The 24,298-nt window shown below is 41.1% G+C and overlaps 2 protein-coding genes across 2 annotated transcripts; one reads left to right on the forward strand and one right to left on the reverse strand.

Moving 5' to 3' along the window:
* Nucleotides 1–1,117: 1,117 nt before the first annotated feature.
* LOC117479951 (DNA ligase 1-like) lies at nucleotides 1,118–3,175 on the reverse strand. Its single transcript, XM_034127055.1, has 2 exons — nucleotides 1,817–3,175; nucleotides 1,118–1,357 (listed from the first exon to the last, which is right to left on the reverse strand). Exons 1-2 carry the CDS (start codon nucleotides 3,134–3,136, stop codon nucleotides 1,118–1,120), a joined length of 1,560 nt encoding a protein of 519 aa, XP_033982946.1. The 5' UTR covers nucleotides 3,137–3,175.
* Nucleotides 3,176–14,393: 11,218 nt separating this feature from the next.
* On the forward strand, nucleotides 14,394–21,512 carry txn2 (thioredoxin 2). The gene is made up of 4 exons (XM_034127179.1): nucleotides 14,394–14,474; nucleotides 16,415–16,653; nucleotides 19,676–19,799; nucleotides 20,679–21,512. Exons 2-4 carry the CDS (start codon nucleotides 16,415–16,417, stop codon nucleotides 20,793–20,795), a joined length of 480 nt encoding a protein of 159 aa, XP_033983070.1. The 5' UTR covers nucleotides 14,394–14,474; the 3' UTR covers nucleotides 20,796–21,512.
* The last annotated feature ends 2,786 nt before the right edge of the window (nucleotides 21,513–24,298 follow it).

Consider the following 24,298-nt stretch of genomic DNA (forward strand, 5'->3'; position numbering starts at 1 on the left):
GATATACACCTGAACCTCAGCAGGAGAGGACTCTTTAAAGTAGAGACACTACATACTGATATACTGTACACCTGGACATCAGCAGAAATGTAAAAGAAAATCTACTTTTGCTGGTGCTGTTGCATTTAACATCAAATAGTTGACTAAAACAAACTTGAAAGAAATCAAATACATAGTGTTGTTTTTTCATTTGTTTATATTTATTATGATAATTGTTGAATGCAAACTTTGTAAACAAGGTAATAAAGTAAGTACTGAAGTAGCTTTAAGTCAGTGTATTGATCAGGGCAGAGCCAGGTGAGCTAAAGTCACTCAATACAAAGGTAACTTGACAAAAACAGGAGGAACAAACGAGAAAGAATTCTAGTGTTATTTTGAATTTGAATGTCTTTGTATTGATTGTTATTATTAGTTGAATTCTCAGACTAAATCTCTGGTGACTTGAAATTAAAAGCAAGAAGCTAAACTTAGACAGGAGAAACAAACGTGAAATAAATCAAACGTGTCAGTATTGTTATCATTATCATTATTATTTTTTTATTGATTGACAAGACTTTAACTTAACAAGAAAACAATGGACTAAACATAAATATAGAAATGTACTATTAAGTAAATATGAAAAATATAAGATACATATAAAAATTGACTATTAACTAAACATGATAAATATAACATAAATATAAAATGAACTATTAAGTAAATGTGAAAAATATAACTTAAATATGAAAATGAACACGATAAACCAAACATGACGATATAACATAAACCTGATAACTTGTAATGACTAAATGTTCCTCTTATTTAGGGGTGCTAGAAGCAAAGGAATAGTTTATTTATTTTAATATTAAGGTTGTTTTTTTGCCCCTAGTGGCTAAAACTGCACATCACTGTGAGTCTCTTCTGGAACCTTTGTTGATGTCTAACCAGATCTAATAACTGTTAAGTGTTTAAATATATATCCTGACTGGCTGTGAGTATATGTTGTTGCTCACTCACTTTGAGCTTTAGACTGTACTTGAAATGTTTTAATGTCTTACTAATTTTTGATGTTGTGAGTTTGTTTTTAAAGTTTTTAAAGCCGATGTCAGGGCTGCCTTTGAGTCTTATGTTTTCCTTTTTAGTCATCGTTGATGTTTGGGCGGATACAAGAAAAGGAATTGATGAATCTTCTCCACCATGGTGTTGTCCTCCTCTGCGTTGTTGGGATCGGCTCATTGGTTTGCTCAGGTGGATCCACCCTCACTTCCTGTTCCACCTCCAACTCCACCTTTACCTCCACAAGCTCCTCCTTCACCACGGAGAGTGCCTGTGGTGGTTTGTTCAGCTGTTTCTTCAGCAAAGCAACTATCTCTGCATCCTTCTCCTCCACACAACGTTCCTTCTGTTGTTCCAGTTCCTGGTTTCTCTCATGCAAAGCGACTATCTCTGCATCCTTCTCCTCCACACAACGTTCCTTCTGTTGTTCCAGTTCCTGGTTTCTATCATGCAAAGCGACTATCTCTGCATCCTTCTCCTCCACACAACGTTCCTTCTGTTGTTCCAGTTTGTGGTTTCTATCATGCAAAGCGACTATCTCTGCATCCTTCTCCTCCACACAACGTTCCTTCTGTTGTTCCAGTTCCTGGTTTCTCTCATGCAAAGCGACTATCTCTGCATCCTTTTCCTCAACACAACGTTCCTTCTGTTGTTCCAGTTCATGGTTTCTCTCATGCAAAGCGACTATCTCTGCATCCTTCTCCTCCACACAACGTTCCTTCTGTTGTTCCAGTTCCTGGTTTCTCTCATGCAAAGCGACTATCTCTGCATCCTCCTCCACCACACAACGTTCCTTCTCTTGCTTCAGTGTTTGGTTTTCCTTCAGCAAAGCAGCTATCTCTGCATCTTTCTCCTCAACGCAACGCAACTTTTGTTGTTTGAGTTCCTGGTTTGTTGTTTGCAAGGCGGCCATCTTTGCCTCCTCCTTAACACAACGCTCCTTCAGTTGTGTGAGTTCCTGGTTTCTCTCACGCAGAGCAGCTATCTCTACAGATTTCTCCTCAAGACAACGCTCCTTTTGTTGTTTGACTTCTTGGTTAGTCTTCAGCAAGGCAGCTATCTCTTTATCCTTCTCCTCCACACAACGCTGCTTCTGTTGTTGGAGTTCCTGATTTGTCTCACGCAAAGCAGCCATCTCTACACCTTGCTCCTCAACACAGGGTTCTTTCAGTTGTTTGAGTTCCTGGTTTGCCTTTCTCAAGGCAGCCATCTCGGCTTCGACCTCTTCCTGGGCTTTCACTTTCACATTGTGCTGAAACTGCAAAGCTGCTGTATATGCTTTGAGCATCGCTTCCTTCTTTTTAGCGCCTTCAATCTCAAGCTTATCCCTTAAGGGAGTCCTCTCCTGCTCCAGCAACAACTCCATTTCCTGATTTTCTTTTTGCAGAATCTCGAGCCAGACTGCCAGCACATCTCTATTGTTCATCTCCATCTCTACATCTTGCTCCTCAACACAGGGTTCTTTCAGTTGTTTGAGTTCCTGGTTTGCCTTTCTCAAGGCAGCCATCTCGGCTTCGACCTCTTCCTGGGCTTTCACTTTCACATTGTGCTGAAACTGCAAAGCTGCTGTATATGCTTTGAGCATCGCTTCCGTCTTTTTAGCGCCTTCAATCTCAAGCTTATCCCTTAAGGGAGTCCTCTCCTGCTCCAGCAACAACTCCATTTCCTGATTTTCTTTTTGCAGAATCTCGAGCCAGACTGCCAGCTCATCTCTATTGTTCATCTCCATCTCTACATCTTGCTCCTCAACACAGGGTTCTTTCAGTTGTTTGAGTTCCTGGTTTGCCTTTCTCAAGGCAGCCATCTCGGCTTCGACCTCTTCCTGGGCTTTCACTTTCACATTGTGCTGAAACTGCAAAGCTGCTGTATATGCTTTGAGCATCGCTTCCTTCTTTTTAGCGCCTTCAATCTCAAGCTTATCCCTTAAGGGAGTCCTCTCCTGCTCCAGCAACAACTCCATTTCCTGATTTTCTTTTTCCAGAATCTCGAGCCAGACTGCCAGCACATCTCTATTGTTCATCTCCATCTCTACATCTTGCTCCTCAACACAGGGTTCTTTCAGTTGTTTGAGTTCCTGGTTTGCCTTTCTCAAGGCAGCCATCTCGGCTTCGACCTCTTCCTGGGCTTTCACTTTCACATTGTGCTGAAACTGCAAAGCTGCTGTATATGCTTTGTGCATCGCTTCCTTCTTTTTAGCGCCTTCAATCTCAAGCTTATCCCTTAAGGGAGTCCTCTCCTGCTCCAGCAACAACTCCATTTCCTGATTTTCTTTTTCCAGAATCTCGAGCCAGACTGCCAGCTCATCTCTATTGTTCATCTCCATCTCTACTGCTGTGACGAAATGACCTGTTGTTTAGCAAACTAAATGTAATTGTTCGACTGAATTAACGTCACAAAAATCCCACAAAAGTTGAGTTCACTTGTGAAGATTATCTCGCTAAAAAACACTGCAAGTATCCCTAATGTTTGCTTGCAACAAAACCTATTTCTGCAATGATCTGACACTAGCTGGACAAATTCCTGCTGCTCTGCTGCTCTGGTGCTCTGGTGCTCTGATGCTCTGAAGAAGATCAATGCAGAATTCAGAATTCTACATGAAAGCAAAAAATGATGTCATAATTCTGAAGGTTCCATTCCAAATAACGAGTGAAGGACATCAGCTGACAGGAAGTAAGAATGGAACCATGCTGTTGCCTAGCAACGCAATTGTGTTTAGATAATATAAAGAAATGTAAACAATCGAAATGCTTTATTAATTCCAATGGGAAGTAAGCAACATGTTCTATTATGTTTCATCTTCACGTCAAATGCATATTTTCTACTTTTTAATTTCTATTTTGATATCTTTCAAATTTTTGAAATCTTTATTTCTACTCTTTTAATTTCTAATGATGTGCAATGCCTTGTTTTTTATGCTGCTGCAACGCAAACATTTCCCAATTTGGGATCAATAAAGTACATCTTATCTAATAGGAACCAAAAATACAGTTACGTTGAAGTTGCACTCAATTGTATTTTGATAAAGTGCCATTTTGAATACAACTTTTTTTACAGGATTCCCTTCAACACATTAACTTCAATGAAAACATTTCTCTACTAAAATATTTTTTTATGGTGATTAATTGTCTCTTTGTTGTAATTTTCTGTCTCTTTGCAGCTGTTTTCCATCTAATTGTAGGACTCTTTAAAGTAAAGACACTACATACCGATATACACCTGAACATCAGCAGGAGAGGACTCTTTAAAGTAAAGACACGACATACCGATATACACCTGAACATCAGCAGGAGAGGACTCTTTAAAGTAGAGACACTACATACTGATATACACCTGAACATCAGCAGGAGAGGACTCTTTAAAGTAGAGACACTACATACTGATATACACCTGAACATCAGCAGGAGAGGACTCTTTAAAGTAGAGACACTACATACTGATATACACCTGAACATCAGCAGGAGAGGACTCTTTAAAGTAGAGACACTACATACTGATATACACCTGAACATCAGCAGGAGAGGACTCTTTAAAGTAGAGACACTACATACTGATATACACCTGAACATCAGCAGGAGAGGACTCTTTAAAGTAGAGACACTACATACTGATATACACCTGAACATCAGCAGGAGAGGACTCTTTAAAGTAAAGACACGACATACCGATATACACCTGAACATCAGCAGGAGAGGACTCTTTAAAGTAAAGACACGACATACCGATATACACCTGAACATCATCAGGAGAGGACTCTTTAAAGTAGAGACACTACATACTGATATACACCTGAACATCAGCAGGAGAGGACTCTTTAAAGTAGAGACACTACATACTGATATACACCTGAACATCAGCAGGAGAGGACTCTTTAAAGTAGAGACACTACATACTGATATACACCTGAACATCAGCAGGAGAGGACTCTTTAAAGTAGAGACACTACATACTGATATACACCTGAACATCAGCAGGAGAGGACTCTTTAAAGTAGAGACACTACATACTGATATACAGTACACCCTGAACATCAGCAGGAGATAGCTCTTTAAAGTAGAGGGACTACGTACACCTGAACATCAGCAGGAGAGGACTCTTTAAAGTAGAGACACTACATACTGATATACACCTGAACATCAGCAGGAGAGGACTCTTTAAAGTAGAGACACTACATACTGATATACACCTGAACATCAGCAGGAGAGGACTCTTTAAAGTAGAGACACTACATACTGATATACACCTGAACATCAGCAGGAGAGGACTCTTTAAAGTAGAGACACTACATACTGATATACACCTGAACATCAGCAGGAGAGGACTCTTTAAAGTAGAAACACTACATACTGATATACACCTGAACATCAGCAGGAGAGGACTCTTTAAAGTAGAGACACTACATACTGATATACAGTACACCCTGAACATCAGCAGGAGAGGACTCTTTAAAGTAGAGGGACTACACAGATGACATTTTTTTATGGATTTTTTGTCAAAGCACTTCAGATATTCATTGCTATCGGGATGTTAAGAGCATTCCATGGAATATAACAAAAAGTGTATCTCGAGCCGGTTTCTCAAACTTACCTACCCCACCTTTAAGGGTGTCGATAGGATATCTAAGGGCCCAATGATTTTCCAATAGGATGTTGGTAATTAAGATAAGATAAGATAAGATAAGATGGTACTTTATTGATCCCAATTTGGGAAATTGTTTTTGTTGCAGCAGCATAAAAGACAAGGCATTTTACAATAAAACAAACTACAAATAAACAAGAATAGAAAGAAAAGAAAAGAAAATAGAAAATATACATGTTGAAATAGAAAACATACATGTAGATATTATGTATACAAATATATATATTCAAAAATATATGACATATGGAATATTAAATATTAAATATAAAATATTGAACAGATTATATATGTGTAAAATGTACAACGTGGTTTTACAATGAAGAAGGCAGGGTATAGTGTTTAATTTTTAATTAGGTTTAATATTTTGTTTTATTGAGGGTCACCAGGCTTATTCCAAGTTAAAAGCCACTCATGGCTGCAGGGGTTCAGGTAGAGGACCTCCAAATGGCGCGTTTCCACTACAGCGCGGAGCACGGTTTTAAGAGGGCTGTGACGTCAGCGGCCCGTCTTTGGTTGCGTTTCCACTTGGCCTAGTACCGGCCGGCGGGTCCTAATCCTAACAGTTTTTCTGGCCTCATAAAATCGTGGGTCTAGGGCCAGAGACAACGAGGCTGAGTCGGGCTGAGTATGCTAAACTAGAGAGAGCATCGCTGGCAAGGGGGCTACAACTACAACAAGATGGACATATTTGACCGTGATTTAATTGTAATACACGTTTCAAAATGATGCCGAAGTAACAACATACTGATACCGGTTAGTAAAAACCATGAATTAATGCTTTGTCAAGTCTGCAGACAGACGGCAGGCGAAAAACCTTTTAAAATGCGTGTTTTCTAAATGGAGATTGGCTAAGCTAACGCAGTATATGCTCCGACCGGCCACACTCACAACAACGGCCTATACAGACATAAATAAAGCAGCGACTGTATTCGCCATGACACAGGCAGTCTGTGGTTTGTACTTGTTTAACTTTTGTCTAGTTTCTGAACATATATGAGGAGCTGTGAGCTCTGAGTGCTAACAGCTAACGGCTGTGTTGTTTTTCTGGGGTTCTCATTGAAGATGACGTCACGGCTCCGCCTACACTGCGTTACTATAGATACTACCCCAGTTCCTAAACTGTAATGGAAATGCGCCATAAAGTGAGCCAGTCCTAACGAGGCCTAGCCATACCGAGCGAGGCCGAGCGAGGCCGTGTAGTGGAAACGCGCCAATAGTTACCTTCAGATACAATAAGAAGGTAAGTCTTATCAAAAGTAGAACACTGCTGACCTCTGTTGGCTAAAATTGGAACTGCAGATGAATGGAGGTGTCTGATCTGAAGGAGGCACTAAATAGACAGTGTAAAACAAGCCTGCTGACTTTCATTGCTTTCTCTTTGCCTTTTATAGATTAGCACAGTGGTGTAAAAGTACAAGACATAACTTAATTAAAGATAGCCTTCAAAATATACTCAGAGTCCAAAAATTAAAAGTAGCCTATTTCTGAATAATATTTATATAATATTACTGCACTATGATTATTGATGCATTCATGAGTCTATAGCAGTTGGCATTTTGTATTAGCTAATAATCTGAATATGTAGAACAACTAGTTGCTAAAGCTCTCAGATAAATAATAATAATAATAAATAATATTTATATATAGTGCTTCTCTAGAACTCAAAGACGCTTGTAGCAGAGTTAAGAGTACAACATGTACATCCAAAATGTAGTGGAGTAGTATAAAGCAGAGGTGGGACCAAGTCATTGTTTTGCAAGTCCGAGTCAAGTCTCAAGTCTTTGCGCTCAAGTCCGAGTCAAGTCTCAAGTCAGGATGGGCAAGTTCAAGTCAAGTCCAAGTCCTAAACTTTGACAAAACGAGTCTTAAACAAGTCCTTAGGTACTTTTCAACAAATGTAATGACATCGATCAACAGAATAATACTTAATAATCAAACTGCTCTTTATTAGTCACATTAATAATTTAATAATACATTTTCTCTCTGCACACCTGAATCTAGATCCCTCTGCAGGTAGTACTTTAAGTATATTTTGATGATAATACTTTTGTACTTTTACTTGTAACATTTTGAATGCAGGACTTTTTATTGTAACCGAGTATTCCTACACTCTGGTACTTTTACTCAAGAACAAGATCTGAACTTCTCCCACCTCTGACAATAAATCCTGAGTGGTTACCAAAATAAAAACCCTGCTCTGAAGGTTATTTTCATTTTGCAAATCCTGCACTCAGCTTTGCTTTCTCCAATATCATTGAAATGCAGCCAGATGCTGCTTCTTTTTTCGGTTTGCGCAAATTTCTTGACTTTTTCCTGCGCGTTTGCATTTAAATCCGGCTCCCCGTCTCCCCGTGGCTCTGTAGCTGGCCTGTACCACTACACCTGCTGTCTTTGGAGCGTCTGCCCCCCACCCTTCTTTCACATAATGGTATGATCCTAGTGTGTCCTCGCATATGATTGGCCGCATGGTGGCTCAGCAAAATAAAGTCCCGCCCCTGCCTGCATGGATTGGATTCTCAGCAAGAGTTGCAGCGGCTGAAGATTCTGCTCTCCCCGACGGGAGTCTGCTCTTCTAGCGGCATCTCGCGATCGGCGTGTTTGAGACCCCTGATTTAAATTATCAAGTCACCTCAAGTCAGAAGGCTCAAGTCCAAGTCAAGTCCCGAGTCATTGGTGTTCAAGTCCAAGTCGAGTCGCAAGTGTTTTGTGATTTTGTCAAGTCGAGTCCAAAGTCATCAAATTAGTGACTCGAGTCCACACCTCTGATATTTTGTCCTTTTTGCCCACAAGTTTTAAACTAGCTAACTTAACTCTTTATCCATCAAACTGTGTCTTGATTACTTTAAGCTAACGTCTCAAATGTTTATGTATTGCTACTTTTACTTTGTCCATTATGTGTATTCAACATTTTTAGCTAGCAAAAAATGGGTCTCAATTCATTTTGGCTAACTTTCATCACTGATTATTTAATCTCAACTTGATGTATTTTAGCATTTTGCCAATGCATCCATTAGCTTTTAAGCTAGTGAACTATTCCTAGCTACTATTTATCCAATGCTGTTTATAGATTACATTTCAAATGTGTCTTGATTACTTTAAGCTAACATCTTTAACTGTGTATTGATTACTTTAAGCTAACATCTTTAACTGTGTATTGATTACTTTAAACCACATGTGTCAAACTCAAGGCCCGGGGGCCAAATCAGGCCCTTGGTTGGTTTAATTTCGGCCCGCAGGATAATTTTTAATTACTGTTAGATCTGGCCCGCCGGTATATTGCACGCACACCTTCACTCCATCCTGAGGATTTCCTCAGCTCAGAGCCTGAGCCCAAACATTGATGAACTTGCACCCAAGATGAGATGCCAAGTGTTTGGCTTGAACTAGCATCACAGAGCAGCACACTGAGTTTACATGGATGTTTCCTTCTGCACTTTCTTTCTTGAGACAACAGGGCATGTTTGGTTTTCTCTTTGAGGGAAATAGTTTTTTTTAAGCTTTTGTTGGCCTGTGAAGAAATGTACTCATAAGAAATGACTCCGGAGAAGCTGCAGATAGAGCCATAAGAAATGAATGCAACTGATTATTTAATGTTTAATGTTGTTTTTATAGGCAATAATTTAAGCTTTGTTAGTTCCAGGTTTAATATGTGCAATAAGTTCATTTCAATAAATTTTGCAATAAACATTGAACCAGTCCGGCCCTCGACTAGTACCCATTTTTAAATGTTGGCCCACTGTGTATTTGAGTTTGACACCCCTGCTTTAAGCTAACATCTTTAACTGTGTATTGATTACTTTAAGCTATCTTAGCCATTTATGAATTTTAGCATTCTGACAATATATCCATTACAACGAAGCTAGAAATTATTCTCAGAATGTACACAACTTTTGACTTATCTTTCTATTTGTCCTTACATAAAGACACACAAAATACACAGGCTATACAGACACTATTTATTCTACTGTAAAGTATTACATTTGACATTATGTTTGTTTTACATGAACATATTTTGGGAGGCTGTGGTGCAGTGGTGTTCGGATCAGGGGGTCACAGGTTCAAACCCCACTGCAGTCAGCATGTTGTTGTGTCCCTGAGACACTTCACATTGTCCATTACATTACATTACATGTCACTTGTTAGATGCTTTTATCCAAAGCGACTTACATACTCAATACTGTGGGCAATCCCCACAGGAGCAATTTGGGGTGAAGTGTCTCAGGGACACAACGACATGCTGACTGCAGTGGGGTTTGAACCTGTGACCCCTTGATCCGAACACCAACACACAAACCATTGCACCACACGCCTCCCTCCACAGTCTTGAGTATGTTAGTCGCTTTGGATAAAAGCGTCTTAACAAGTAACATGTAATGTAATATTTTTCGTATGCAACTTTCTTACTATTGCACCATTGTCATGTCTCTTGATGATGAGTAGCCATATTGTATTTTAGGATCAGCCGACAATCCCAAAACGACACTGCAGCTTTTTGTGCACACAACAAATAAAACCTTTGAATCCTTTGACAGTAAAAAGCAGATGAGTGCAGGACCAGAGCCTCTACACCTGAGGGAGTCAGAGGTCTCCCCCCTTTTGCCTCCTCATAGAGCGGGGATGCTTGGGAGGGTCAGGGTGGGTGAAGGGTGAGGGCGGGGGGGAGTTTTCAGGGAGAAAGAAAGGCACATGTAGAAGGGAGTCGGACTGCATGAGGGGAGGTAGGAAATGTGGGCGTCTGTCTCTCCTGAAGCTTGTTCCTGGCTCTCTAACCCCCCCTCTGAATCTGGATTTCTGCTGGTTATCACCTGCAATTCCCAGACTCTGTAACCACTCACAGAGCCGTGCATCTTCCTCTTTCTGTGTGCGTGATGGCGGTAGAACATATTTCCCTGCACAGTCCACCTTAAAGCTCCTCTTCCTCCTCCGTTGCTTGTCTTTGATCGCTGGATCCTCTGATGTCTGAAGAGGACTCACCCATCTGCCTCTGTTTCTGCTTCTGTCTGAAAACACGTGCACCTGAGAGCTTTCTGACACCAAAGACCGCGTGTCGGCAAAAGCCTCTGACCTAAACTCAGCTCCTCTGTGTACAACTGAGTTTCTTTTAGGCTGAAATGCATCTGTTCTGCACTGAACATCCTTTGAAAGTGCATCATTGGACAACAGTGGACACACAACAGTACGATCGTGGTTGCGTGTGTGTATGTCCGTGAATGTGTGTGTGTCTGAGGCTTCAGGAGGGTGTGTGTTTGCAGGCAGCACAGCTCTGGATCTGCAGAACAAAGAGCGGAGTCGTCTGTGGGGGGGCAGACCGGCAGAGAGCTCAGGAGGTCCGACGCTGCGAAACAGAGGAGGTCGAAGGATGGGAGAGGGTCCAGATATTACAACTTTTTCCTCCTTTCTTTTGTGCATCCTGTTTAAAAGAGTCCAAATACTTCCTGTACACATTCACAAGAGTCCAAAGTGAGGGTCATTCATTGCACTTAAAGTGGACCTATCATGCTATATTTGAATAATATAGTGTAGGACCATACCTATATTAAGGCATATTTATACTTTTTTTTTTTCAAATTACCAAACAGATCATGCATTTTAGCCATGCCTCATTTCGCTCAATTTGACAATTTATAGCTCTGTTTTAGCAAGGGCAGATTCAGTGAGAACAGCACCACCTACAGGCCTGGCATATGTACTACAGCGTCTCCAGCGCTTTCGAACGGCAATGGCCGTGGCTGTCTCCTCCTGATTGGTGGAGTTGGCCCAATAGCCGTAGCGCCACCGTCCTGACGTCAGGACAGTGTTCAAATCTGGATCAGTTTTGATCAGATCCGTTGCAGCCCCTTTTTTAGAGATTTGGGTATGGAGGAAAATAGAGAGGGTTGTGTTTTCTGACACTTGGTGAGTTCCCTGGAACACCGGGGACACATATTCATGTATAAAAGACGTACAAAAGTGCATTTTGCATGATAGGTCCCCTTTAAACATTCAATCTTCTTTACATCTTCACTGCCCAAATCAAGGTTTTTGGGGAGACATAAAGTACAAATAAAACGGACTACTGCATTAGTAAGGACTCAGAGAACCAAGGCTTCTATGTACTTTCCGCATTCATTATTTTGTGCATCCTGTGTTCAAACTCTTACTGTATCTTTCCCTAAAGGTCCAAAGTGAGGGTCATTACTTTGCACTGAAAAGTAATCTTCTTCACTCTCCAAATGAAAGTTTTTGCAGTGACAACATGTGAAAGAAAGAAAAGAAAAACAGCATTTCGAAATGGTCTGGCTTACTTCTTAGAAATGGTTACTTCATTAGTGAAAATGAATCAAAGGAACAAAGGCCTCCTTATTCCGTCGTGTTCCTTCCTTTAACATTTCAACTTTCCCCTCAAAGCTTTTCTGCATCCTGTTCAAAAGAGTTCAAATACTTCCACAAGAGTCCAAGGTGAGGGTGATCAGTTGCATTGAAAAGTCATCTTCTTTACATCTTAAAGGTAGGGTAGGTAATTTTGGAGAAACCAGCTCGAGTGCGCTAGAATTTGAAAATACACAACCTGAAAAAATCTGCCACTTCCTTACAGAGCCCCTCCTCCAACACACACGGACGCACACATGACCAATGAGGGCACGAGATAAGTTTGTGCACGAGATGGAAGGCTGACAGGCAGGTAGGCCATCCAGTTATTTTAGCCGGGCCGGCTCAGATGATTGGTCGTGCTTTTTACAGCGCCACGGCTTCCACAGATGAGATATTTTGTGTTTCTGAAATAAATTACATACCCTACCTTTAACTTCTTAAATGAAGGTTTCTGCAGTGACAAAAATGTGACAGAAAGAAAAATCAAACCGTTGTAGAAATGTACGGGTCATCAGCACATCAGTGGAAAGGACTCAAGGCTTTTCCATTCCTTTGTGTTCTTTCTCCGTTCCTCTGTAGTTTATCCAAAATGCCAACTTTCACCCAAATGCTTAAATGCCTCTTGAAATACTTCCTGTACACATCCACAGAAGTCCAAAGTTAAGGTGATCACTTGCACTGAAGAGCAATCTTCTTTGCAGCTTCACTTTCCGAACAGCAGTAATAAAAATAAAATCAAGCTGTTGTAATAATGGAGTATCCAAACAACACAGAGAGAGTCTGCATCTTCTTCCTGAGAGGACATTAAGGACTTAAAGAACCACGTCTCTCCTCTGTATTCCTGTCTTCTTCTTTACATGGCATTACCACAATGGCTTTATGCGTGAGTCATCCTCTCTTGCTGAATATTTCCCCTGTCTTACTGAGTGTGTGTGTTCTCCAGTGTTTCTGTATCTGACCAACAACACACACATCTCCCCTCTCTTTCATCCGGCTGCCCTCTTGGACATGAAAGGCGCAGGCCATCGACTTTTCCATCTCCATAAATCATGGATTACAGGTGAGCAGCGAGCAAGGATGGTGTTCTTTTATTTGTTTCATCTGATGTCTGCTTTCATGCTGAGAGGTGGAAGAGAAGAACAATAACGCATGTGTGCGCTGTGTGGGCAGCTAAAGGAGTAGTTAAGTAGTGTAATCTAGACAAAATAATTCAACTAAAAACATATTAAACTGTATTTTCAAGCAAAATACAATGTGCTTTTTTTAAGATTACATTTAGATCTCCATCCATCCTTCCATCTTCTCCCGCTTATCCGTGGTCGGGTCGCGGAGGTATCAGTTCCAGCAGAGAGCCCCAAACGTTCCTTTCCCTGGCCACATCAACCAGCTCTGACTGGGGGATCCCAAGGCACTCCCAGGCCAGCGAAGAGATATAATCCCTCCACCTGGTCCTAGGTCTACCCCTCGGTCTCTTCCCTAGGGAGGCGCCCAGGTGGCATCCTTACTAGGTGCCCGAACCACCTCAACTGGCTCCTTTCGACGCGAAGGAGGAGCGGTTCAACTCCGAGTCCCTCCCGGATGACTGAACTTCTCACCTTATGTCAGCGACTGCAGTACCGCTCCCGCTGCTCCGATTCTCCGGCCCATCTCACTCTCCATTGTTCCCTCACTCGAGAACCAGACCCCGAGATACTTGAGCTCCTTCACTTGGGGTAAGGACTCATTCCCTGCTTGGAGTGGACAGTCCATCGGTTTCCTGCTGAGAACCATGGCCTCAGATTTGGAGGTTTAAAGAACATTTATTTATTCATTCTCAACAACAAAAAATCAATTAACGAGATTTGTCTTCATTTCTTTTTGGACAATTTCTTAATTATTGTTAATTTTCTGTTTCTTTTTTTAAAATTCTCAATAGTCGTAAAAAGGATTCAATACCAAGACCTACACCTACCTATCTTAAAAATACTAGAATATTAGTAATTTAATTATAATGATTAAAACTATTCAATATTTTTGTTTATTGTTTTTTTTATGTTTAAAGAACAATACATTTATTGCATCTCAGTTGATATGGGATGGATTTAAAGCTATAAATACTCCTATAACAGTGGCTCCTTACCATTTGACAATTTATCAATTACTTTTAAGATAACTAACTGTTAAACTAGCTATTTATTAATTGCTTTTAGGCTAGCTAACAATGAGTATGTTATTTTTAACCATTTATTTTTGCTGTTTTTGCAACAGAATACACTTTATTTCCCAAAATGACATTCATAAATCAATTAATATGATCATTTTTACAGTACCATGTAGTTCCCAACACGACCACCAAGGGGCGCTAACCGCAGTTTCGTCTCGTGGATAAAAAGCTGCTCGGTCCCTTTTTCTACCAAACCGGAAGTGCTTAACTGGTCACCCAAGGCCAAGATCACCGAAGCAGCAGCAGAAAGGTAAACACGGAGAAATGTCTTATCGCTTTAAAACACCTTAATGTGTTGGTGTGTGTGACACCTGAGTATGTAGTGAGGATTTAACCTGTGAACGTGTGTGTGTGAGTGTGTGTGTGTGTGTGTGTGTCGTAACGGGAGGCGGGGAGGAAGAGGAGGACGAAGAGGGCAAAGTGGGCAAAGTCATAACGGAGGTTAACTTAAATAACCGGGAGATACGCAGCAAACCGGAGGAGAATCTGCGTTAAAGGGGATTAAAAAGTTATTATTCACGGACATGTTCACAGAGATATACCCGATATTTAAAGTTCTCCTCCTCTGTTTGTGGGAGTGTGTAAAAACCACAAAGCAGTGGAGGTATTTAACCAGAAGAGAGAGAAGTACTCAGATCTAGTACTGGAGTAAAAGTAGAAGTACTCAGATCTTGAGTAAAAGTGGAAGTACTCAGATCTTGTACTTGAGTAAAAGTAGAAGTACTCAGATCTTGTACTTGAGTAAAAGTAGAAGTACCAGAGTGTAGGAATACTCTGTTACAGTAAAAGTCCTGCATTCAAAATGTTCCTCAAGTAAAAGTAGAAAAGTATTCTCATCAAAATATAGTGAAAGTAGCGACAGTAAAAGTAGTCATTGTGCAGATTGGTCCATTTCAGAATAATATATATGATATGTTTTATAATGATTGATCATGAAAGTGTTCTCAAAGCTGGTAAAGGTGCAGCTAGTTTGAATGACTTTGTATACTGCAGGGTAGCTTGAGAATTTACTCCAGGTGGAACTAAAGTCTGATTTAACACTTGATTATATTTCACATCATTCATCCACATCTGTGAAGTAACTAAATACATGTAGTGGAGTAAAAGTACGAAGTAGCATAACATTGAAATACTCAAGTAAAGTAAAGTGCCTTTTTTACCTGCTATGCCACTTTTGCTGTAACACCGTACATTTCCCCGCTGTGGGACTAATAAAGGATTGTGATTGTGATTATTTACAACAGTCAAATGCTACTCAATGCAACAATATGAAAACAATGTCACATATAATAATAATAATATCTTATACGGAGGCAATTGTTCTGCAGAATGAGTACTTTTGATGCTTTGAATACATTTTCCTGATTATACTACTGTTCTTTGACTTAAAGGGGCCCTTTTAGGCACAGACACTACATCTAGCTGTTTCTGTTAGATATGATGCTGCAGTGCTTACCATGACATTATATTCATACAAGAGAATCTAGTCAAAGCCTGTCTGTGCTTCAGGTAGACACACATCAATCACACCTGAGAAACCCACACACACTACGCCCTGCATGTAGGAAGCTGTAAACATGCTGACACACACACACACACACACACTGACACACACACATACAGACACAGACAGACATACAGACACAGACACACACACACACACACACACACAGGCACACACACACACACACAGGCACACACACAGACACACAGACGGACACACTGACACACACACAGACAGACAGACACACTGACACAGACGGACAGACACACACACACTACGCCCTGCATGTAGGAAGCTGTAAACATGCTCGCTCACTCACACACAGACACACATACAGACACAGACAGACACACATACAGACACACACACACACACAGGCACACACACAGACGGACACACTGACACAGACGGACACACACACAGACACACACACACTACGCCCTGCATGTAGGAAGCTGTAAACATGCTCACACACACACACACACACACACACACACACACACACACACACACACACCATCTTATGCAACCAGAGCTGCTTTTCCCTCAACAAGTGTCAATCTGCTATTTGTTTTTTACCTATTGTGTTTTTTATGATTTGTAACGTGTGCACACTTAGTTATTTTCAGTTCTTTTTTCATTAATCTCCATTTTTCTTCTTCTCTTGTTGTCCCTCTTCCCCTCAGATGGCTCACAGGCTGCTGGTGCGTAGGTTTTGGACGCTCTCCTCCAAAAATCTCCGCTGCCTCCCAGTCTCCTCTTCCTTCTCTACCTCCCTGCAGTCTTCCAGAGTCCCCGTCCTCTCTCGCTCCCTCGCCCTCGCCTCCCTCCGCCGGGCCGCCTCCTTCAACGTCCAGGACCACGACGACTTCGACGTCCGGGTCATCAAGAGCGAGCTGCCGGTGCTGGTGGACTTCCACGCACAGTGAGTACTGAGGGGGGCGGGGGTGGTGACTACGTGGTGGTACTACAACGTTTCTGTCAGGGAAGATTTCAATGTCCGGGACAAATGGGAGGAACACCGGTCAATCCAATCCAACTTTATTTATATAGCACATTTAAAAACAACAGAGTTGACCAAAGTGCTGTACATCAATACATATATAAAAAGCAGCATGAATACATTTAGATAAAACAAATGTAAAAGCACGAGACAATAAAACCATACGTGTAGCCACAGACTGAAAAACTCTCATACACGATGTTAAAAACATTTTAAAACACAACAAAATAGAAAACCCCAGAGAGTTGACAGTATCAGTGACAAGTGACAGAAACGGTATAAACACAAACCAGGTTGACAGCGACAGACGGCTATAAAGGAACTACAGCACGGTCACATGACTTCACGTCACCACCGCTAAGCTAAAGGTGGCTAATGTTGGGTTATAAAGGAACTACAGCACGGTCACATGACTTCACGTCACCACCGCTAAGCTAAAGGAGGCTAATGTTGGGCTATAAAGGAACTACAGCACGGTCACATGACTTCACGTCACCACCGCTAAGCTAAAGGCGGCTAATGTTGGGCTATAAAGGAACTACAGCATGGTCACATGACTTCACGTCACCACCGCTAAGCTAAAGGTGGCTAATGTTGGGCTATAAAGGAACTACAGCACGGTCACATGACTTCACGTCACCACAGCTAAGCTAAAGGTGGCTAATGTTGGGCTATAAAGGAACTACAGCATGGTCACATGACTTCACGTCACCACCGCTAAGCTAAAGGTGGCTAATGTTGGGCTATAAAGGAACTACAGCACGGTCACATGACTTCACGTCACCACAGCTAAGCTAAAGGTGGCTAATGTTGGGCTATAAAGGAACTACAGCATGGTCACATGACTTCACGTCACCACCGCTAAGCTAAAGGTGGCTAATGTTGGGCTATAAAGGAACTACAGCACGGTCACATGACTTCACGTCACCACAGCTAAGCTAAAGGTGGCTAATGTTGGGCTATAAAGGAACTACAGCACGGTCACATGACTTCACGTCACCACCGCTAAGCTAAAGGTGGCTAATGTTGGGCATGGTGTTGTTTAGTCGTCTCATTTAGACACCTGTTAGCAACCGCCGTTTTTTAGGTAAAAAAACAACATCTCTTCAGCTTGTGTTAACCACAAACCTAATTTCAGGCTTGCAACCAAAAACACATTCACAGAAAACATTGGCTTCCAGACGAGCGGAACCCAAAAGGGCTAAAAAGCTAACTAGTATCTTGGTTTTCGGACTTCTTCCTGCACCTCTCCATTGAGCTGAAATTGATAGGAAGGCTACAGAAGAAGCAATGATTTGATTTTATTCATGGCTTAAGAAGACTGTAACAAATTGCCAATATGCACCCTGATCAAAATAAGGTATTAATTGAACAAACAAAATGTTTTTGGTATTTAACAAAAACATTAAAGCATATGTAGAGACGGCCTTCAGTATTTTTAGATTATAATGATTGACTGTAAGAATGCTTAGTTTAAAATCATAATTTCAGCTATTTGAAGCAGCGTTTCCGCCAGGGGGCGTCTTGCCGTCATTTGACGCCCTTATTCAGCTCGGAACGCCCTGAACTCGAGCCGAGGGCATCCAAAAAAATAAATAATTAGAGAGAAGATCGAGTTTTTATCGTTTTTCTGACGAAAAGGAAAAAGGACAAGGACATCCCTCTGTTGGAGGGGCAAAGGAGTCTGGTGGGATTCTTTTGGCCGCCAGCAAAACGTGTTCCTGTGACGGAAAGTGTACCGCCGGCGAGCCTTGACGGGGGGTGCTAGTGGAGCACGCGAGTGAACTGCGAGCGCCGGAGCCTCGCAGCGGCGAAACTGAGGCTCCGTGGTAAACTGTGGTAACATGAAGAGCCGGCTCTTCTTAGTGAGCCGAGCCAAATGATCCGTCTCACTAAAAAGAGCCGGAACACCCATCACTAATACGTAAAGAGAAAGTATCTATAAGGGACGGCTCAATTCAAAATTCAAGTCACGTGACACCACACACGTTTTATTTCTTATCATCTAGCCACGCTGTTGTTTTTCCATTAATTAGATGATCTGCAGTTAACTGCCTGATCAGATAGAGAAGCAGCAGTACTCAGATTCTCAGAGACCAGGATTGAAGCTGGCTGTGTTAGAGCAGTTTAGGAGATCTGCACTCGCACTGATCTGTGACATTTTAGGGATTCAAGCGCTGACCTTTGACCTGGTTTTACAGCTGCTCTGCCTCTTTAAATGACTAGAAGTGTCACATACAGTGTGTGTGTGTGTGTTGCAGTTAAAAATAAACACACACTTGTACACAACTAAGCGAGGTGGGGATTCCACTCTGGAGGCATGTGAGGTTGCACAACAGCTACTCAACGAAAGACCCTATTACTCTGCAGTATAGAAAGATCTGTATCTCAGTTTAGATTTTTTAATGATTTGATGCTTTTTGAATGTATTTGTGATGTGTGGGCAATCACTTAAGTCATTCATAATATTACACTGATCCTGACAGAGAATTAGTTGTATTGATTTCTTTGTTAGCCACTTTTCTAATTGCTTTTGACATGTAGATAAGGATTAAACAATATATAATCTATATATAAACTGCAATCAGAATCCATACAGTCCAAGAACAAGGTCCCATAATAAAAAAATATGCTTTAAATTTAGTTTTACTATGATGTTGACGTAGGTGTCCAACCAATCCTTATAACAAACAATATTTGAAACCCAAGCAGCTCCTACTGGTCGGTTAAGACGATTAAGATCTCAATGATGGTTTAAAGTAGTCAATCAAATCGGTGTTAGGAAGTTGTGAATCAATGCAAAATATTAGGCTGATGGGTCCACTAGTTTGGAAGATTAACCGTGGACACACACAAGACCAATCACATGATCCCATGTTCAATAATAACCCACTCTGTCTCTTTTAAGACGACCTCTTGACCTCTTGTTCCCGTGTGTCTTCAGGTGGTGTGGTCCCTGTAAGATCCTCGGCCCGAGGCTGGAGAAAGCCGTGGCGAAACAGAGCGGCAAAGTCACCATGGCTAAAGTCGACATCGACGATCACACAGACCTGGCTATCGAATACGGGGTGAGACTCGCACGCATTATACAGAGGGCAATCACTGTATGAATACTATTACATAAGTATATGTATCACACATTATGTGGAGGGCAATCACAGCATGAATACTATTACATAAGTATATGTAGCACATATTATACAGAGGGCAATCACTGTATGAATACAACAATTCGAGTATATTTAGCACACATTATACGGAGGGCAATCACAGTATGAATACAACCATACGAGTATATGTAGCACACATTATACGGAGGGCAATCACAGCATGAATACAACCATACGAGTATATGTAGCACACATTATACGGAGGGCAATCACAGTATGAATACTACCATACGAGTATATGTAGCACATATTATACAGAGGGCAATCACTGTATGAATACTATTACATAAGTATATGTAGCACACATTATACAGAGGGCAATCACTGTATGAATACTATTACATAAGTATATGTAGCACACATTATACAGAGGGCAATCACAGCATGAATACTACCATACAGGTGTATATTTAGCACATATTATACAGAGGGCAATCACAGCATGAATACTATCGCCATAGCTTTGTCGATGCTTCAGTTAAATGTCTGAAAACGGTCAGACTTCATGCCAATAACTCAGAAATCATGTTAAAATAAAATGATATAGGAGTTTCAAGACAAGTGCATACAAGTCCAGTGTCCCAGATACACAGAAGACGATAAGGAGCATTTACAAGTGGAGACAAACAGTGTGTGTCATGCATTTCTTTATCACGACACCACACGTGTATTTGTTTTTATCTCCCCAAGATACAAGGGAATTCATCCCACATGTTGTTGTTTCATCATGTATCCATTTTGTTCTCCTAACACCCTCCTTGTGTCTTTGGTGTCCAGGTGTCTGCCGTCCCGACAGTAATCGCCATCCGGGGCGGTGACGTCATCGATCGCTTCGTTGGGATCAAAGACGAGGATGAACTCGAGTCATTCGTCAGCAAGCTCATCGGGAAATGAACCAGCGCCCCCCCCCCCCCTCAGATCTCCCATTCACCTGGTGAATTATTTTGGCTGCCATTTTGAGCCAGATTAGCAGAAGCCAATAAACAAACTTCTCGTCACAATGTCAGAACCATCTGCTCACGCCCATCCCTCGACACTCCGCTTCAGCTGTGCTTTATCGCTTCAGTCTTTGTCTCTTATTTTTTTGTCTAGAGATGGGTGCGTGCTTCCTTTTTAAGCTTTTAGTTCATGCCATGCTCCATTTTATTCTCAATAATGTGACGGCTCCTCATTACAAGAGCCGGTTGTTGCTGTAACTGTCTATAGAGTGGGAAATGTAAACTGTATATTTACAACATTAGGGATGAACAGTTTCTAGTTTTAGGGGTGGAGAGGATTTAACTTTAAAAAAGCTGACGATACTGAATGAGGCTGTGGCAGTGTTACCTGTAGTTCCTGCTTTTGTCCACACGGGGGTGACGGTTCTCTAACATCGCAAAGCCACACATGGTCATTTTACACCATTATGCCTAATAATGTGAGAGAGGGAAAACAAGTATGTGTATGTGTGTGTGTGTGTGTGTGTCTGTATGTGTGTGTGTGTGTGTGTGTGTGTTTCTGGGTCCTGACTGTGGAACTTTAAGTCAAATGGGAATTGCAGATATTGAGTTTTATTTCGTTTATTACTCGAATTAACTCGTACCGGAAGTAATAAAGGAGTCAGAAAACGTTCTGGATTTGAATTTTGTTTTTGTCTGTGGTTCAAAAAATACACAAGGTTTTAGCTTTATTAGTCCCTAATGACACTGATGCAATATAATAGTTATGTACTTTCCCTGTATTGCTTTTTTGGCACTGTTTAGGACAGTGTTTCTCAAACTTTTTCATACCAAGGACCATGTATTTATTTATTTCAAATGTGAAATGTTACCAATATACTCACGGACCACTAGGGGGCGCTCACGGACCACCAGTGGTCCGCAGACCACACTTTGAGAAGCACTGGTTTAGGAGTATCAGTATGTAGTGTCTCTACTTTAAAGAGTCCTCTCCTGCTGATGTTCAGGTGTATATCAGTATGTAGTGTCTCTACTTTAAAGAGTCCTCTCTTGCTGATGTTCAGGTGTATATCAGCATGTAGTGTCTCTACTTTAAAGAGTCCTCTCCTGCTGATGTTCAGGTGTATATCAGTATGTAGTGTCTCTACTTTAAAGAGTCCTCTCCTGCTGATGTTCAGGTGTATATCAGTATGTAGTGTCTCTACTTTAAAGAGTCCTCTCCTGCTGATGTTCAGGTGTATATCAGTATGTAGTGTCTCTACTTTAAAGAGTCCTCTCCTGCTGATGTTCAGGTGTATATCAGTATGTAGTGTCTCTACTTTAAAGAGTCCTCTCCTGCTGATGTTCAGGTGTATATCAGTATGTAGTGTCTCTACTTTAAAGAGTCCTCTCCTGCTGATGTTCAGGTGTATATCAGTATGTAGTGTCTCTACTTTAAAGAGTCCTCTCCTGCTGATGTTATTCCCTGTTGTATATTTCCCCTTCTCTCCACCTGCTGTCTGAACATGTAGGAGTTACTCATGCTGTCTCTACCCTCTCATCACACACTTCTAAATTACCTCTCTTCTGTCATCCCCATGAATCAACTGTCTCTCTCAAAAACATAATAATGCTTTGAGTCTTGCACCTGATCAAACATCCTCAACTAAACCACCTTTCTTTTTAAAATAGTAACTTATTTTTCGTTGTTTTAATCTTGTTCTTATTTCACAAAGTCTGGAGATTACTCATGCTAAAAATATCTCTTAGGAAAGTGCCAGGATTTTATCCAAAACACAGCAATGAATCATGAAGTAACAATCTCAAAAAACAAGAATGCTGCAAATAAATTAGATTTGACTTTAGATGAGAAACTCCCTTTGGAGGGAACACAGGGATTTAAGCCTTTGTCGACCATTGACATGCACTCAAACTTATATAACAGGAACACCCCAAAAAAGCACAATAGGGCTTCTTTAAAACAGCAACACATCAGCTGTTATGGCACAAAATACACAGTTATTCTCAAAAAATGGTCTCAAGACAACTTACAAATGTTCCCTTTCCTACCAACACTGTTTCAATATGTTTAATGTACACAGCTCCATTTCTTCACAGGTGTCTGAAGCCTCGTGAATCTTCAGTTGCAGGTGTGATGTAATACTGTCAGCCCACCTGCCCGTCTCTCAGCGCTCCAGATGATGTAACTGTAGTCTGTGAACAGTCACGTTTACACTGTCGGGCCCAGTGGATCTCTGACTCAGTGGATCTCTGACTCTGCAGATGGTTTGATAGTTGCGATGGTTCCCGGTTATAAAAGCATAACAAAAGTAAAAGGTGTTATCTCTGGACTTTGAGAATAATTAACAGTGATGCACCAACAAGGTTTTATACAAGATAAAATAAGTTGTATAATTGCAACATTTCAACCTGCTTTTTAAAACTTTATTGACCATTTAAATGCAAACAATTATATGGAAAGAATGTCATGAAATTAAATGTTTTCAGCCTGTTAAGCAGGGAAACTTCTGCTTTTCTGTTTTGAATAATTTCAAAAACTTCAAGCTAACAATCATCAGAATCACTTTAACTCTCCCTGGGTATGGTAAAAATGTAAAATATGTGAAGTTAAATGTTCAATAAAAGATCAAAATAGAACAAAATTATTCATACAAACATAAGTTAAGTAAAAATGTAAAATACAAGAAAATACAATAATATTAATGTAAACAGTAAGTTAAAAAAGCAATTCAAATACATTAATATTTACCAAAAGTAAATACCCACAGAAAAGATGAAATCATTTAAAGGGGACCTATCGTGCAAAATGCACTTGATGTCTTTTAACTAGGGCTGTCAAGTTAACGCGTTAATAACGCGTTAACGCAAAAAAAAATTAACGCCACTAATTATTTTAACGCGATTAACGCATGTGTATTTTTTGTCCTCGGCCGCCGTAGTTTCAGAGCGCATCGAGTTTAAAATACCATCTACAAGCTGATGCTGACAGCCCCGCTCCTGCTGCCCGCTTGTGGCAGACCACACTTCCACGCTCACCGGCAGGCCCGGACTGGCCATCGGGAGGACCGGGAGGGTGTGTGTATGTGTGGCGCGAGCGAAGCACACCTTACGTGTTGTTGTTAGCATCTGGTGCTAGCTAGCTGAGCTAACGGATATAAGGAGCTGTTTCAATGAAAACAGAGGAGCGACATTTCGCCGACAACTGCGCCGAGCACTTGACTTTATGCAGGTAGCCAGACAGCACACTCAGCACGGATAGTGCGCGCAACACAGCTCATACACACAGGCATATATGCCTTGAGCTGCACATAGCTCCAACGATCCATCACAGTGTCTCCACATTCTCTCTCACACACACACACACACACACACACACACACACACACACACACACACACACACACACACACACACAGTATTGTATTATTGTATGAGAGAGGTTCCAGGTTGAATAGAATA

Source organism: Trematomus bernacchii, unplaced genomic scaffold (assembly GCF_902827165.1).
Source record: "Trematomus bernacchii unplaced genomic scaffold, fTreBer1.1, whole genome shotgun sequence".
NCBI lineage: Eukaryota > Metazoa > Chordata > Actinopteri > Perciformes > Nototheniidae > Trematomus > Trematomus bernacchii.